This window comes from Apodemus sylvaticus, chromosome 5, assembly GCF_947179515.1.
Source record: "Apodemus sylvaticus chromosome 5, mApoSyl1.1, whole genome shotgun sequence".
In the NCBI taxonomy this organism is placed as follows: Eukaryota; Metazoa; Chordata; class Mammalia; order Rodentia; family Muridae; genus Apodemus; species Apodemus sylvaticus.
Genome location: NC_067476.1, coordinates 42676893 through 42690931, shown reverse-complemented (window position 1 = coordinate 42690931; position 14039 = coordinate 42676893). Strand labels below are relative to the sequence as shown.

Sequence of the window (14039 nt, the reverse complement as noted above, 5' to 3'; positions counted from 1 at the left end):
TTCCAGGTAGAAAGATTAATGAGCCAAAGGAGGCAAGGTTGTCTTCTAATAAGGCCTTTAATATTATTATTACATTTAACATTTTTATTTTGTGATGGTATTCAGAGCATACATGGATGCCAGAAGACAACTTCTGGATGGGAGTCTGCTCCCTTTCCTCCCATCATGTGGGTCCCAGGACATGAACTCATATAATGCACTACCCTTTAGTCTTATCAGTCCACTAGCGATGCCTTTATTTGGAAAAAGCATTCCAAAGAAAGTCTATCCACATGACTTTGTTTTATCTTATAGCAAATGGATACTTTCTGTAACTATGATTTTCCAGATACCATGAGAGACTGAGAGGAAGTTGTCTATTGGGCTTGAATAGAGAATCATGAGTCACATGTAGTAATTCTGAAAAAAGCCACTGTTCTTAGAAAAGCAACGGGACCTGAAGAGCACTCAAGGGAAGAACAGGACATAAGATGCTGTCGGTGTCCTATGAACTGCTACCCACTTCAGCACACTGTCCACTGCTACAAAATGAGGTGAGGATGGATACAGACTGCACCTAAAACCAAGGGGCAGCCTCTCCTCATCAGTCAGCATCTGAATATCCACTGGATTTTTTTTCATGTCCTCAATCCTTTTCTTCACCAGGCCTCTCCCATAAACAATCACAATTTGCAAGTCACCAATTGAGAGCCTGCCCATATTTAGACAGTTTTGTACTTGAAATTCTACCCTATAGTCTGGCTGTACCACCCTGTTATATCCTATACAAGATCTTAGTCAAAAGGCTGAGAAGCGATCACCCTATTATATCCTATAGACACATATGTTACATCCTTCACCCCAATAATTGTTAAATATAAAAATGGTGCACAACATATATATGTTGGTGTATGTATGTGTGTATATGTGTGTATGTATGTATACATACATACACACACTGTGCTTATATAATATATATACAAGACCATGACTTGATCATCTCTCTCTCTCTCTCTCTCTCTCTCTCTCTCTCTCTCTCTCTCTCTCTCTCTCTCACACACACACACACACACACACACACACCATTGTCTTAGGGTTACTACTGCTATGATGGAACAACAGGACTGTCATGTTGAGGAAAGAGTTTATTTGGCTTACACTTCCATTTCACTGTCCATCAAGGAAGGAAGTCAGTACAAGAACTCAAACAGGGCAGGAAGCTGGAGGTAGAAGCTGATAGAAACTGTGGAGGCTTGCTGCTTCCTGGCTTCTCAGTCTGCTTTTTTTTATAGACCCCAGGACCACCAGCCCAAGGATGGCACTAATCACCATGGGTTGGGCCTCCCCGTAGTAATCAATTAATTAATTAAGAAAGTGCCCTCCAGCTGGATATTATGGAGGCATGGAGGTACCCGCTTTTCTAGGTTGTGTCAAGTTGACATAAAACTAGCCAGCACAACCATCTTTACTATATCCTAAATTTAAAAATAAGGTTTGGCCGGGCGGTGGTGGCACACGCCTGTAATCCCAGCACTCTGGGAGGCAGAGGCAGGTGGACGTCTAAGTTTGAGGCCAGCCTGGTCTACAGTGTGAGTTCCAGGATAGCCAGGGCTACACAGAGAAACCCTATCTCTTAAAAAAAAAAAAAAAAAAAAAAAAAAAAACAAATCCAAAAATAAGGTTTGGCAGACATTACTGTGGATGCCAACAAGCGCTTCCTAACAGGATCCTGATATAGTTGTCTCCTGAGAGGTTCTGCCAGTGCCTGACAAATACAGAGGTGGATGCTCTCAGCCAACCATTGGACTGAGCACAGTGTCCCCAAAGGAGGAGCTAGAAAAAGGACAGAAGGAGCTGAAGGAGCTTGCAACCCCATAGTAGGAACAACAATATGAACCAACCAGTACCCACAGAGCTTCCAGGGACTAAAGCACCAATCAAAGAGTTCACATGGAGGGAGTTCACATGGCTCCAGCTACTTATGTAGCAGAGGATGGCCTTCTTATACCCCAAAGGGAGGAGAGGCCTTGGTCATGAGAAGGCTCGATGTTCCAGTATAGGGGAATGCCAGGACAGGGAAGTGGGAGTAGGTGGGTTAGTGAGTGGGGAGTGGGGGAGATGGGATATGGAGTTTTCTGAAGGGAAACCAGGAAAGGGGATAATATTTAAAATGTAAATAAAGAAAATATCTAATAAAAAATAATTAGGAGGAAAAAAAGAATAAGGTTTTGGATTTCTTGCTCTTTCATTTCAAATGTTTATTTTTTTTTTAAGAAGGGCCATACTACTAAAATGATGTAGTCCTTTGCCACAACACAGTTTCAATCAAGAATGGACCACAGTTTTAGTCGAAAACATTAAAATCGAGTTTAAAAAACTCCTTTCGCCTAGTATATATTGTGTTGGGGTTGAATGTCTACCAGGGGTGAGTTGCTAGTGCTTTGATCCCCTGGCAGATGAAAACAGGAGGTGGGGCCTACATTAAAGTCCTTGGTCATTGTGAGATTCACTCAAAAGTCTGACTGTGGATAACTGGTCTCATCCTCTCTGTTCTTTCTTCCACCTAATATTCCAGAGCACAATACTGGTGTCAAATACGGCTTGACTGTGACTTTATAATTTTTAAAACCACTTATATATATAATATATTATAATATTTCATATTGTAATATTTATTCTCAATGAAACAGTCAACTTTTGATTCATTTTGAAAAGGGCTACAAAAAAGAAAAAAAAGGCAATATTTTGTATTTGAGTCTAATGCATGTTCTAACATGATAGAGTTCTAACATTATTGTATAGCCACAGTTTTCTGAAAAGTTGATATTTTAGGAATTGTATTTCAGATCTTAAATAAAACTTGTTTCTAAATTTAAAAAATAGGAATTTGATCCAAATGATATTTGGAAGAAATAGACATCTTTTAATATTTTACATCGCAGTTTAGAGAGACATGTTCCCGTTCTCAGATATGATCCACAGCATCCACAGCTCACACAGCATACACAGGACACGGCAGAACCGTTCTGGACTGAGGGCCCTGGAACAAGTCACCATATGAAATAAGTTATGGAATTTCTTTATGGCAATCAGAAGGCAAGGGAAGACTGAGTTTCTATAGTCTATCTTACAAATGAGAAATTCTAACGTCTATGCCCTGACTAGGGGAAGGATTTATGAGCTAGGAAACATGGGTAGAAACACATACAATATAGATGCAATTTTATATACATGCTTGATCCATATATTAAATATAATTGAAATTTTATACATAGGTTCATGGTCCCATGTTACATAAATGTATAAAATCATAATGGTAATAATGAAATATTTTAATGAAATACGTGGCTTGTTACTTCTTAGCAAACCAGGAAGTACAAAGCTCTGGACCACAGACCCTGTCTATAGCTTTCAAACCCTACTCTTAGGGTTCTTTATCTGCGTCCATGTCCACAATCTTCCCAACATCACTATGAGCCCCTAGCCAGGATAGTGTGTATAAAATTCCTTAATTATGATAAATTAATATATTAATAGTGAAAGAAAAGGTAAAGCCACTGTTATCACATGTTGTCAATTACAAGTCAGAGACCTAAACTGGCAGGCTTGAACTCCTCTGCTGGTCATAAATAGCTGGCTACGTATGTATCCATAGTAGAGACGAATTGCTAATACCATAGCACACTATTTTTTTCTTTTTTTGTTTTTTTTGTTTTTTTTTTTTGGATTTGGTTTTTGAGACAGGGTTTCTCTGTATAGCCCTGGCTGTCTTGGAACTTACTCTGTACACCAGGCTGGCCTCAAACTCAGAAATCCGCCTGCCTCTGCCTCCCAGAGTGCTGGGATTACAGGTGTGCACCACCACCGCCCAGCAGCACACTATTAAGTTAACATTTTGCTTTCATTTTTGTGTTAAAAAATAGAAAAGTCTAAACATGATCACTTTGACAATCTCTGTAGCAATGTGCCATCAACTTAAACCATTTATTACTAAAAATGATATAACTTTGTGATAACACATGCAGTTTCTCAACTTGAATTAATGTCTGACAACAGAATTCATTCCCTAACCACATCATTTGACATACTTATATCTTAACTGCAATATGTGTATTTACAGTTAATGGAATTGATGTCAAAGTTGAGAATATTTTCCCCATCCTTATTAAGTTATAGTTCTAAAACTTCTTTGTATTCAAGCAAACTGGGAATATTCATCCGTTTCTTTCATAAGTCAACATGGTTTTTATATTTAAGTCATTTAAGGAGAGTAGGGTGTTTCTCAATGTGAAACATAATGAAGAAATTCCTTTTAAAATATAAATATAATCCACCAGGTGTGGAATGACAATGCAATGGTTAAGAGCTCTTACTGCTTTTCTAAAAACCAAAGTTTGACTTCCAGAACCCAGCTGAATGGCTCACACCTACCTGTGATTCTTAACTCCAGATGATCAGAAGCCTCTGGACTCCATGGGCATTGTCATTCATGTCCACCCACAGATACACATCAACACACACAGACACATAGACACGCGCACACACACACACATACACACACACACACACACACACACACATACACACAGAGACACATGGACACACACACACACAATTAAAAAGAAATATAATTCCAGAGAAGACAACTAGTAAATATTGAATTTGGGGTATAATTATGTCATATATTCCACTGTCTGGCTATAACCATACACCTGAAACTGGCCCTTTTATTTTTTTTTGTTTTGTTTTGTTTTTTATTCGATATATTTTTTATTTACATTTCAAATGATTTCCCCTTTTCTAGCCCCCCACTCCCCGAAAGTCCCGTAAGCCCCCTTCTCTCCCCCTGTCCTCCCACCCACCCCTTCCCACTTCCCCGTTCTGGTTTTGCCCTATACTTCTTCACTGAGTCTTTCCAGAACAAGGGGCCACTCCTCCTTTCCTCTTGTATCTCATTTGATGTGTGGATTATGTTTGGGGTATTCCAGTTTTCTAGGTTAATATCCACTTATTAGTGAGTGCATTTTTGTCTCTCAGTTTTGGAAGCCAGGAAGGGTCTGGCTGTTTGTGGAGAGGGCCACCTGCTTTTCTGTGAGGACAGATGGGCATACAAGTCCAGGTAGTGTTTAAAGAACAAAAGTGTGTGTCCACGAAGAAGGAGGGGAAGTGAATGGCTTGCTTTCAAACCATCGAGAGGAACCACATTCATCCTGCCAAGAGGATGCACCCTTACGCTCCAATTGCCTCTCAAGGGCTTCACTGTCACTCAATGACAACACATTTGCAATTACACTTCAGCATGAGCTTAAAAGGGATCGACCACATCCACTCGCCACAGAAAGCACACCGTCAGGAAGAATCAGGTTCCCCAGATTGAGAATGTTGCCCCTTTCTGTTAAATGAGCAACATACTAGCCATCAGCCATCTTACTTACAGGTTTCTTGCAATGAAACAGACGATCCCAACTAAACTCAGTGGGTCTCAAAAGCAAACAATCACAACAACGAAGGTCATGCCTGTGGGAAAGGGACTTGTAGGAAGATGGGACGATAATGGGAGATTATGTTATAATGATAAGAATGCACATTACTCACATGTGACACTGTCAAGAGTAAACTCAATAGAATTTTAAAAATAAAGTAGTTATGAATACCCCCATCTTGGATAAGAACAGTATTACTCTTCGTAAGTTTAAGGCATAAACTTTATAGACATTTTAAATGATACCCTAAGTGGATAGTGATCATTTATTGACTAGTATTTGGTAAAAGATTTATCACCTCACCTGCCCAGCGACAGCGGTGAAATACGTCCACATGGAGTCATCGGCAGGGGAGTAGCTGTCAGAGTATGCCAGGTATCCAGGGTAGCCACCAGAGAACACATTGGGACCCGCCCCTGGCACAGGCTGGCCCATCTGCATTTGCATCCCTGGAATCTGTCCGCTGAAGTTTCCAAACTGTTGAGTGAAAAGAAGAGGTTAGTATAAAATTATTAGAAATCATCTAAAAACTAAAAATCCAGTGACCAAATCTTGCAAACGTATCCACCACTAAAGCTTAAACTGTAAGATACCAGAAACCCTGTATTTTAAAACACAGTTTGTCAACATGTTACTTGATATTTAAAAAAAAAAAAAACTAAAAAAAAACCAAAAACCTATAAAAGAGAAGTTTCAAGCCTCTAATTTTGGGAATATATGTAAGGGAGAGGGTTGGGCATGTGAGTGTAGGCACCTACAGAAGCCAAAAAAAAATGTTTGACCCCCTGGAGTTAGCGTCACAAGTTGTGAGCTGCCTGAGAACTGAACTCTGCATGAGCACAATGTGCTCTTAACCACTGAGTCTGCCCTTCAACCCTCTAAGAACCTTTAAGACAGTGGTTCCCAGTCTTCCCAATGCTATGATCCTTCAACACAGTTCCTCAGGTTGGGATGACATCCAACTATAAAATTATTTCCAACTTCAGGACTGTAACTTAGCTACTGTTATGAACTGTTATGTAAATACATGTGGTTTGGGATGGTCTTAGGCCACCCCAGTGAAAGGATCATTTGACCCCAAGAAGGTCATAAACACAGGTTGAGGACCACTACTTACAAAGAAGAATTCAAGTGTGATTTTAAGCAAAACTAAAAGCAGACATAAACAGAAAGTAAAACCTAGGGGTTTCACCTATAGCAAACGAATACATACATTTCCAGACAGGTATTTAGTTGAAAATCTGGTATATACAGTGAAACCATAACCTAAACATGGGACATAACAGAGCTGAAGTACCCTTCACTATATAAGACAGGTTTTTTTTTTCCAAAATATATCGACCAGGAGAAAATAAAGATGGTTCTAATCAAAGTCCTCTGCCAAACGAGCATGAAAATCAAAAAATGAAAATCTGGTGGACTGCTAACAACCACTGGGGGGTATTAGTGCAGCCTAGTACTATTCAAAGTACTTTCCCTTTTATGCTGATTTTCACCCATCCAGAGATACAAAAGTAGTCTGTCCTTTCTGTCTTTGAGGATCTGAAACTTCAAGGATTCTAGAATGGGCCAGGTGTTCAAACATAGTCTGACTACTGAAGCTGCCCACGTACTTAACTTTTGTGATGGCCACACTCTATTCTTTTTACTTGAAATACACTTGAACACTTGGGAAAGCACACTAGGCTGCATTTTTATGAGTCCAGAGAAGAAAGAAGCATTAAGGCTGTTCATTACTCGATTCTGAACAAAAAAAAAAAAAAAAAAAAAAAGCCTTGCCCTGGATCTTTGCAGCAGGAGCAGCAAAGACTGCCTGAGGGAAGAAAGAGAAAAGAATTACAAGAATGAGAGAAACACGTGACTCAGGAACCTGCTGGTAGACGGTTCAGGGGCCTCTGGGCTGTGGTAAAGCAGAAGGCATGAAGGAAGCTGGAAGAACTGAAGGAAATACATTCAGGAGGGGGGTCATGAGTCTCTGACCCCTGGCACCATGGTAACTGTCAGAGTGAGTTATCAGGACTGACTATGAGACACAAAACAGATGAGTGAATCTCCAAGACGATTCCTTCCCTGTGTCAAAGCTTCTTTTTTTAGGATTTATTTTTATTATATGTGTTTTGGCCTGCTTGTATACTGGTACTACACACAGAGTGCTTGAAGAGGGCAGAGCGAGCTTTGGAGACACGGGAACTGGAATTACAGACGATTGAGAGCATCCTCGTGGGTGCTGGGAATATCAAACCCTGATACTCTGGGAGAGCAGCCAGTGGTATGAACTGGAGTCATTGCTCCAGCCCCACCAAGGCTTGCTTAAGATCTTTGTCTCTCCATCTTCCACTCTGGATCTCTTACAAATAAATAAGTCCATGTAGCATTTTGTCTCTGCTTGAGACACCATGTGATAAATTAGGCAAAGAAAAAAAGACTACAAAGAAAGACACACACACATATACACACACACACACACACACACACACACACACACACCCAGGTACAATCCGCCAAGGAAAAAGAGGCAAAAGCCTCTAGAGGTTTGGAGAAAATAAAGAAAAGGAATCTAAAACCAAAGGGAACCGCGGAAAGGAGTACTTCAGGGCTGCCTCGCCAGGGATGGCTTTGTCAGTGGGCAATATCATCAAACAGTCAAATCCAGCACCTGGACTTAAAAAGACAATTCATCCATTAAGGAGCTTAACAACTGCCCGGAGGAAACATCCAAGGGATCAACATTTATACTGTCCCATCAATCAAAGGGCTGCCTCAATTAACAGAGCTTTATTTATACAGTAACAAATTACAAGCTTCCCCCAGCAGAGATGGGCTGTGTAGTAAATCTCCTGACACTCAAGGCCCTCAGAGGAAGTTCACTGACCTAATTCTTGAAGTTGCCTGATTCTTGAAGAAGCTGTGGATGCTTGATTTACAGCATAGTAAACTGAGGGGAATCCCTTCAACAGTGATAGGCTTGATTTACTCCCCACTCTGTCCTTTGGAGAAAGACGTGAAAAATCTGACTAAACTCAGCAACAAGGAGTTGAAATTGGCAAGTTATGAAACTTCTTTATGCTGGATGTAGCTCATAATCTACTTGAACACTTTCCAAAGGAGATTGAAAACTGCACCTAGATAACCAACCTTGACTTGCAGAACAATGAACAAACAGACCTTCCACAAACAGTAAAACCATCTGTCCAGTTTAAACCATCTTGGCCTGAGATAGACTGTCAGGAATACCCAGATCATTAGCAAAATGCTGTTAATCTAAGAATTTTAATTTTAAAAAAATTAACATTTCTACACTAAAGAGTCTTACTCAGTCTTGTAAAATTGAAGAGCTAGACCTTAGCTAGAAATCACTCCCAACTATATCCAGTGAGTCCATCTAAGTTTTCCACAATTTATTCCCTCAATATAAAATACAATTGAATCAACAGGATCTCATTTTGGAATTCTCTCCAGAGGTTAATCCTAAATTAATTAAGTTGAATATGAAGACAATCCGTTAACCTCACTTCTTTTAGATTTGGGAACTTGGACAGTTATGTTAGAACAGAATTTGGGCACTAACTGGCTTACCAAGTTCTCAGGGGATGTGTCTATACCTGTCTTGCATGAGGTTCTAGTATTATCAAACAGTCTTCCAAAGATGCTTCCCCACAATCTTGGAAACCTTAGGAAATTAAGAGAATTGGGTCTATGGGAGAACAAATCAGAACCCTTGACCAATGAAATTGCTTATCTTAAGGATTTACAGAAATTGTTTTTGACATCAAGCACTGGACCATTCCTCCCAGAGGTGTTGATCACCTTATCACTTGCACACCCTGTCATCATTGGAGAGGACCCGCCACTCAACTCTCCGAAGAAACTGGATGGACCCTGGAGGACCTGGAACTGCATTGAATGACAACCTCAACCAGCACAGCCGTCCCTTTGAGCTGCCTCTCTGCAGCAAGCTTTCAATATTAAGTATTGAGTACTATCCCCTCAGTCACCTTCCACCTCAAATTGTTGCTGTATGGTCTTTGATTATTCAATTCTTAAAGAAACAGGGGCCATATTGGGTCACGACTTGAAACAAACTACTGGTCTCACACATGGTTCAAACGCAGACTGTGTAATCAGTCTTTCATATCTACATTCTTGTCTGTTTACGTACATACTTGCACATGGCAGATTTATAAATATTGTTTATAAATCAATAAACAATTGATTTGTAAACAATATTTATAAATTTTGTTTAGTTGTTTCTGCTAATAGAGCAAATCAGCCATTTATATTTCTGTAACAATTAAAATAATAGCTTATACCTCCCTCCCCCACCATGCACACACATGCAGAAGATGTGCAGGTTAGTCTTTAGGTAGATCCCAAACAACTGGAGTGGAGGCTATCCCAAATCTGTTGCCTGTCTGTGGGACATGTTCTTCTACCTGAGCTGCCTTGTATGGCCTCAGTGGGAAAGGACACACCCAACCCCACAGACACTTGAGGTGCCACAGGTGGGGCTTCTGCTCTCCCCCAGGAAAATAGGGGTCAGGGGAAGAATTAGGGGAAGGGGTGACTGGGAAGAGGGGCAGTAAACAGGATATAAAGTGAATAAAACTTTAAAGAAAATATTGTATATGAGTTTTCTTTGCTAAATTTTGATGGATTTTTTTCTGTTGTGTAATCTGATACTCCAGTCTGTTTAAAATGTTGGCAGCAAATTATGAGGTTATTAAAATTAAGGGACAAAGTAAGTAGAACAGTTAGATATGTTTATATTAGAAAAATGCGCCATTTTTCTTGCAACCATTCACAAACATTTTCCCCTTATCAATTGCCAGATCTTTATAATAGAATAGACCCTGAGGATGTAATCTTTCCTTAATTTAGTTTGAAATCTGAAATTTAAATTTTACATATGTTTACAGTTGGAGTAAACTCCTGGACATTTTGTTCTTGTTTTGATTTGCTGTTTAATCAGTCAGATCTGGAGTTTAAATCTCTCTTAAATATTTTGTGGCAGCTAGTTTAAATATTAAAATCACTTGTTTGTTGAAACAACTCGCAAACTGAAAATGCACATTCAGAAATGGAAAATTCCATTACTTTAATCATCAGATGAACTGTAGAATAAAATGTCTTTAGTGAATCTTTGGGATGGAAATTGAGATCTTTCCTAGTATAAATATGCTTTCTTAAATTGCAGTGAAGAGGGCTTTTTCTTTTTCTTTTTCTTTTTTCCTTTCCTGGAAGTTACAGATCCACAAAAATTTAACTTGAGAAATATGACAAATAAATTCCACCTAAACACTCATTCTATACATGTATCTACAATTGTGTGTGTGTGTGTGTGTGTTATCATAAGCCATGATAGGTAATTTTAATGATTACCCACATCCTTGTACAATGAGATAGATGAACGCCTTTAAAGACTTCGCTGTATGTGTCTCAATGTTATTTAACCATGTGCTATGGTTTATACATTGGTTTTACACATTGACCCTCCTTGTGGATATCTTTCTGTTCTAGAGTGTCTGTGTCTGGGCACAGTATCTTTACACTGTGCTCTACGACTGCTGAACTACATGCATTTTTCTCGTATGTGGGGTACCGGCCTCAAACCATTCCCTTCAGTACATTACTTTTAGCACCATCCTTCCTCTGTTGGTAGGTAGCTATACACTTAGGAAAAGAGGCACATTGCATAGATGTCATTGGTAGTTGCATGGAAATTCCATGTGAGTTTGATACTATTTTATTTTTCTCTCCGCTTTTAGGACTAGCAAAACTGTAATTGTGTACCCCTTATGAAGTACTCTTACTTTTGGTAGTAGTATTTGTTTAAGTCACTTTTGAACATTTTATTGAGGAAACTCATGGAGCAACTATATCCTAGATACCACCCTAAAATAAACTTCTCATATAATGACTAATTATTACATATAACTACATGAGTCTGCTTGAGTCATTTTGGTTGGTTGGTTGGTTAGTTGGTTGGCTGGTTTGTACCACTGCACCATTTTGTTGGGCACTGTATTTTAAACAACTTTTAAAAATAAAAGCAATAATGTCAACATAAAAATTTTGCTTTTCCTGGCACTCAATCTCAGAACTGGGTTTGAGGTAAAATCTGTGTTTATAATTAGCAAATGTGTAAGAATCAACTAAGAAATGAAAAGATAGAAAACATTACAGTGCTTGAATGTGCAATAAAAACTATTTCAGATGTTCATCGTATCTTCACTTATATACTTTCTTCTGTGGTTTATCAGTTTAAAATTCTATTTGTAAAACAAATTTATGTTTTTATAGTTTTTCAGAGAACTTATGTGTGTGTGTGTTTAAAATAAATTTCATATGAAAGTGTACTTATAAATTAAGAGAACTGAAACTTTAGAGGTAGTAGTCTCGTGTCTTTTCTTGAAGAAACATAATTTCCCAAAATGAAAATATATAAAAATTGTAACAATTTGAATCTCTTACATTTCTGTGTTATTTAATGCTTAAAATTTACAGAAAATACAAATGTTCCTTTCATACTTAAACTACAATACGCATGTGTTTACTTTATTTTCTTTTTTATGCCCAAAATGAGAAAGAAAACTCCTTTAGGTCAAGCTACAATTTTATTAGTACAGAAATAACAAAATACAAAGTATACAACTTGAGGATTCCTATTTTATTTTATTTAGTCTTTGTACATTTCAGGGGACAAGATTTTGTACTGTGCCTCAGGATAGCCTAGACCCCATTGCAGACACAGGCTGGCCTTGAACTCTCAACAATTCTGCCTTGGCCCACAAAGTGTTAGGGCGACAAAGCCAGCTACCATGCACATCTGGTTCTAGCTGGATTTGATTCCTTGTTTACTATTTTATACAAGGTCTCCAGTAGCTCAGATTAGCCTCAAGCTGAGAATGACCTTGAACTTCTAGTATTCCTGCCCCAACCTCTCAAGGGCTGGGAGTTCAGGCCAGGCTGACCAGCCCAATTTACATGGTTCTGGGGACCCAACCCAGGCCCTTAAGTATGCTAACCAAGCACTCTACCAACTAAGCTGCATCCTCAGCTATCTTTGATAAATAACCATTAAACAAATGAAAATTTATTGAAAATGAATCTCCTGAAATATTTATACTTCACTAGATAAGGTATATTTCCTAGCAGAAACCACTTCCTATTTTGTTAAATAGAACAACTAAATATAACAAGTATTGAAAAATGGATGGATAACATTACCTTAAGGACATTCTCAGTGCATTTAAATGACTAATGAGGAGTATATATTGGAAAGTGCATGATGCTAGCTGGAATTCAAGCAAGTAACTACAAGCAAACCAGTTTCAGCAATATGTGTGTTGAAGCTGAAAGCCTAGAACTAAAAATTACTTTTAAAACTAATCACTTACTCCCAGAGGTAGGAATTATATTTTGAAGCCCATAATCACATGCCAATGTCTACTCCTATCTGTAACAAAACATTAATTTCTCCTTTTAGGGAACAACAAATAGCAATAGGCCTAGGAAATCTGTTCTATTTTGTCAGCACTGCAGTGACCACTGTACAGCCACACTGGATAGCCTGCCTCACTGCGCAGACCATTGATGAGAGGAGTGAAAGTTTAGCTTCTTTCGAAAGAGGAAGGGTCTACCCACAGGTCGCAATAATTACTTGTAACTCCGAGTTACTGAGGATAATGTTACAGAAGAGGGAACAGCTGTCCCCCTCCAGAAGCAAAGTCTAGGAAATCTGGTCGCACTTGGTACTATAGAAAAGTTTAGGAGGCACTAAATTTTTTTTCATAAGCAACTTAAAAGACAAGATATGGTTATAAAAACAAATAAATAAAAACTCAAGTCAGGATGAAGATAACTAGAAAACCTGCTTAAGTTGGGAATAAATCACAAAAGGTAACTGGAACAAGATGTGGTCTTTTACTCCTCCATTCTAAAAACAAAATCTAGAAAGCACAAACACTTCACACCACCGCCTGGACAAGGACATCTCTTGAGGCTCTGGACCAGACACCAGCTCGCGGTTCTCCCCTGGGCACAGGGCCCCGCCCAGCCCCAGCTTCTAGCACCTCACTGTGTCCGGGCGTCGCCTGGTACCAGAGGGCACTGCCAGGGCCACAGGGTGAACTCCGCACGGTGGTGCGGCCCGCGGAGTCGCCACAGCTCGCAAGGACTTACCGCCCCTCCGTATCCCGGGTAGGCCATGACCAGGCGATCGAAAGTCACGCGTCAGCAGTAAGTCAGCGTCAGCGCTGCTGCGAGGTAGGCGCAAGTGTGTGCGACAGGTGCGGAAGGTCCGAGCGCAGTGCCGCGCACCTTAGCTCCAGCGAGCCGGCTCCGCCTGGAGTCCCGCCCCGGCCGGAGAAAGCCCCGCCCATCTCCCCCGTGATTGGCTGCCGCGTGTCTCATGGATTCCAGGCCATCTCTCTTACTGGTTCTTTCAAGTTCTTACCAGAAGCCTCCACAATTATTTCCCCACCCTCTGAGGAAAGCTTTTCCAGGCCGTCAACTTCTAGAGTTTCTTTCCTCAGTAGAAACCCCAAACCGACCAGGTGATGACTTCTTTTAGCCTAT

At 39.7% G+C, this 14039-nt stretch overlaps 1 protein-coding gene and 1 pseudogene across 1 annotated transcript in view; one reads left to right on the top strand and one right to left on the bottom strand.

The window, feature by feature from the left end:
• Positions 1–13811, bottom strand: part of Gca (grancalcin) — a 29456-nt gene extending 15645 nt beyond the window's left edge. The window contains exons 1-2 of the mRNA XM_052182578.1: positions 13644–13811; positions 5766–5939 (exon numbers count right to left, since the gene is read on the bottom strand). Of these exons, the coding sequence (XP_052038538.1) occupies positions 5766–5939; positions 13644–13670 (201 nt within the window). The 5' untranslated portion in view covers positions 13671–13811. The remainder of the gene's footprint in view (positions 1–5765; positions 5940–13643) is intronic.
• On the top strand, positions 7453–9538 carry LOC127686424 (leucine-rich repeat protein SHOC-2-like; annotated as a pseudogene).
• Positions 13812–14039: the final 228 nt, after the last annotated feature.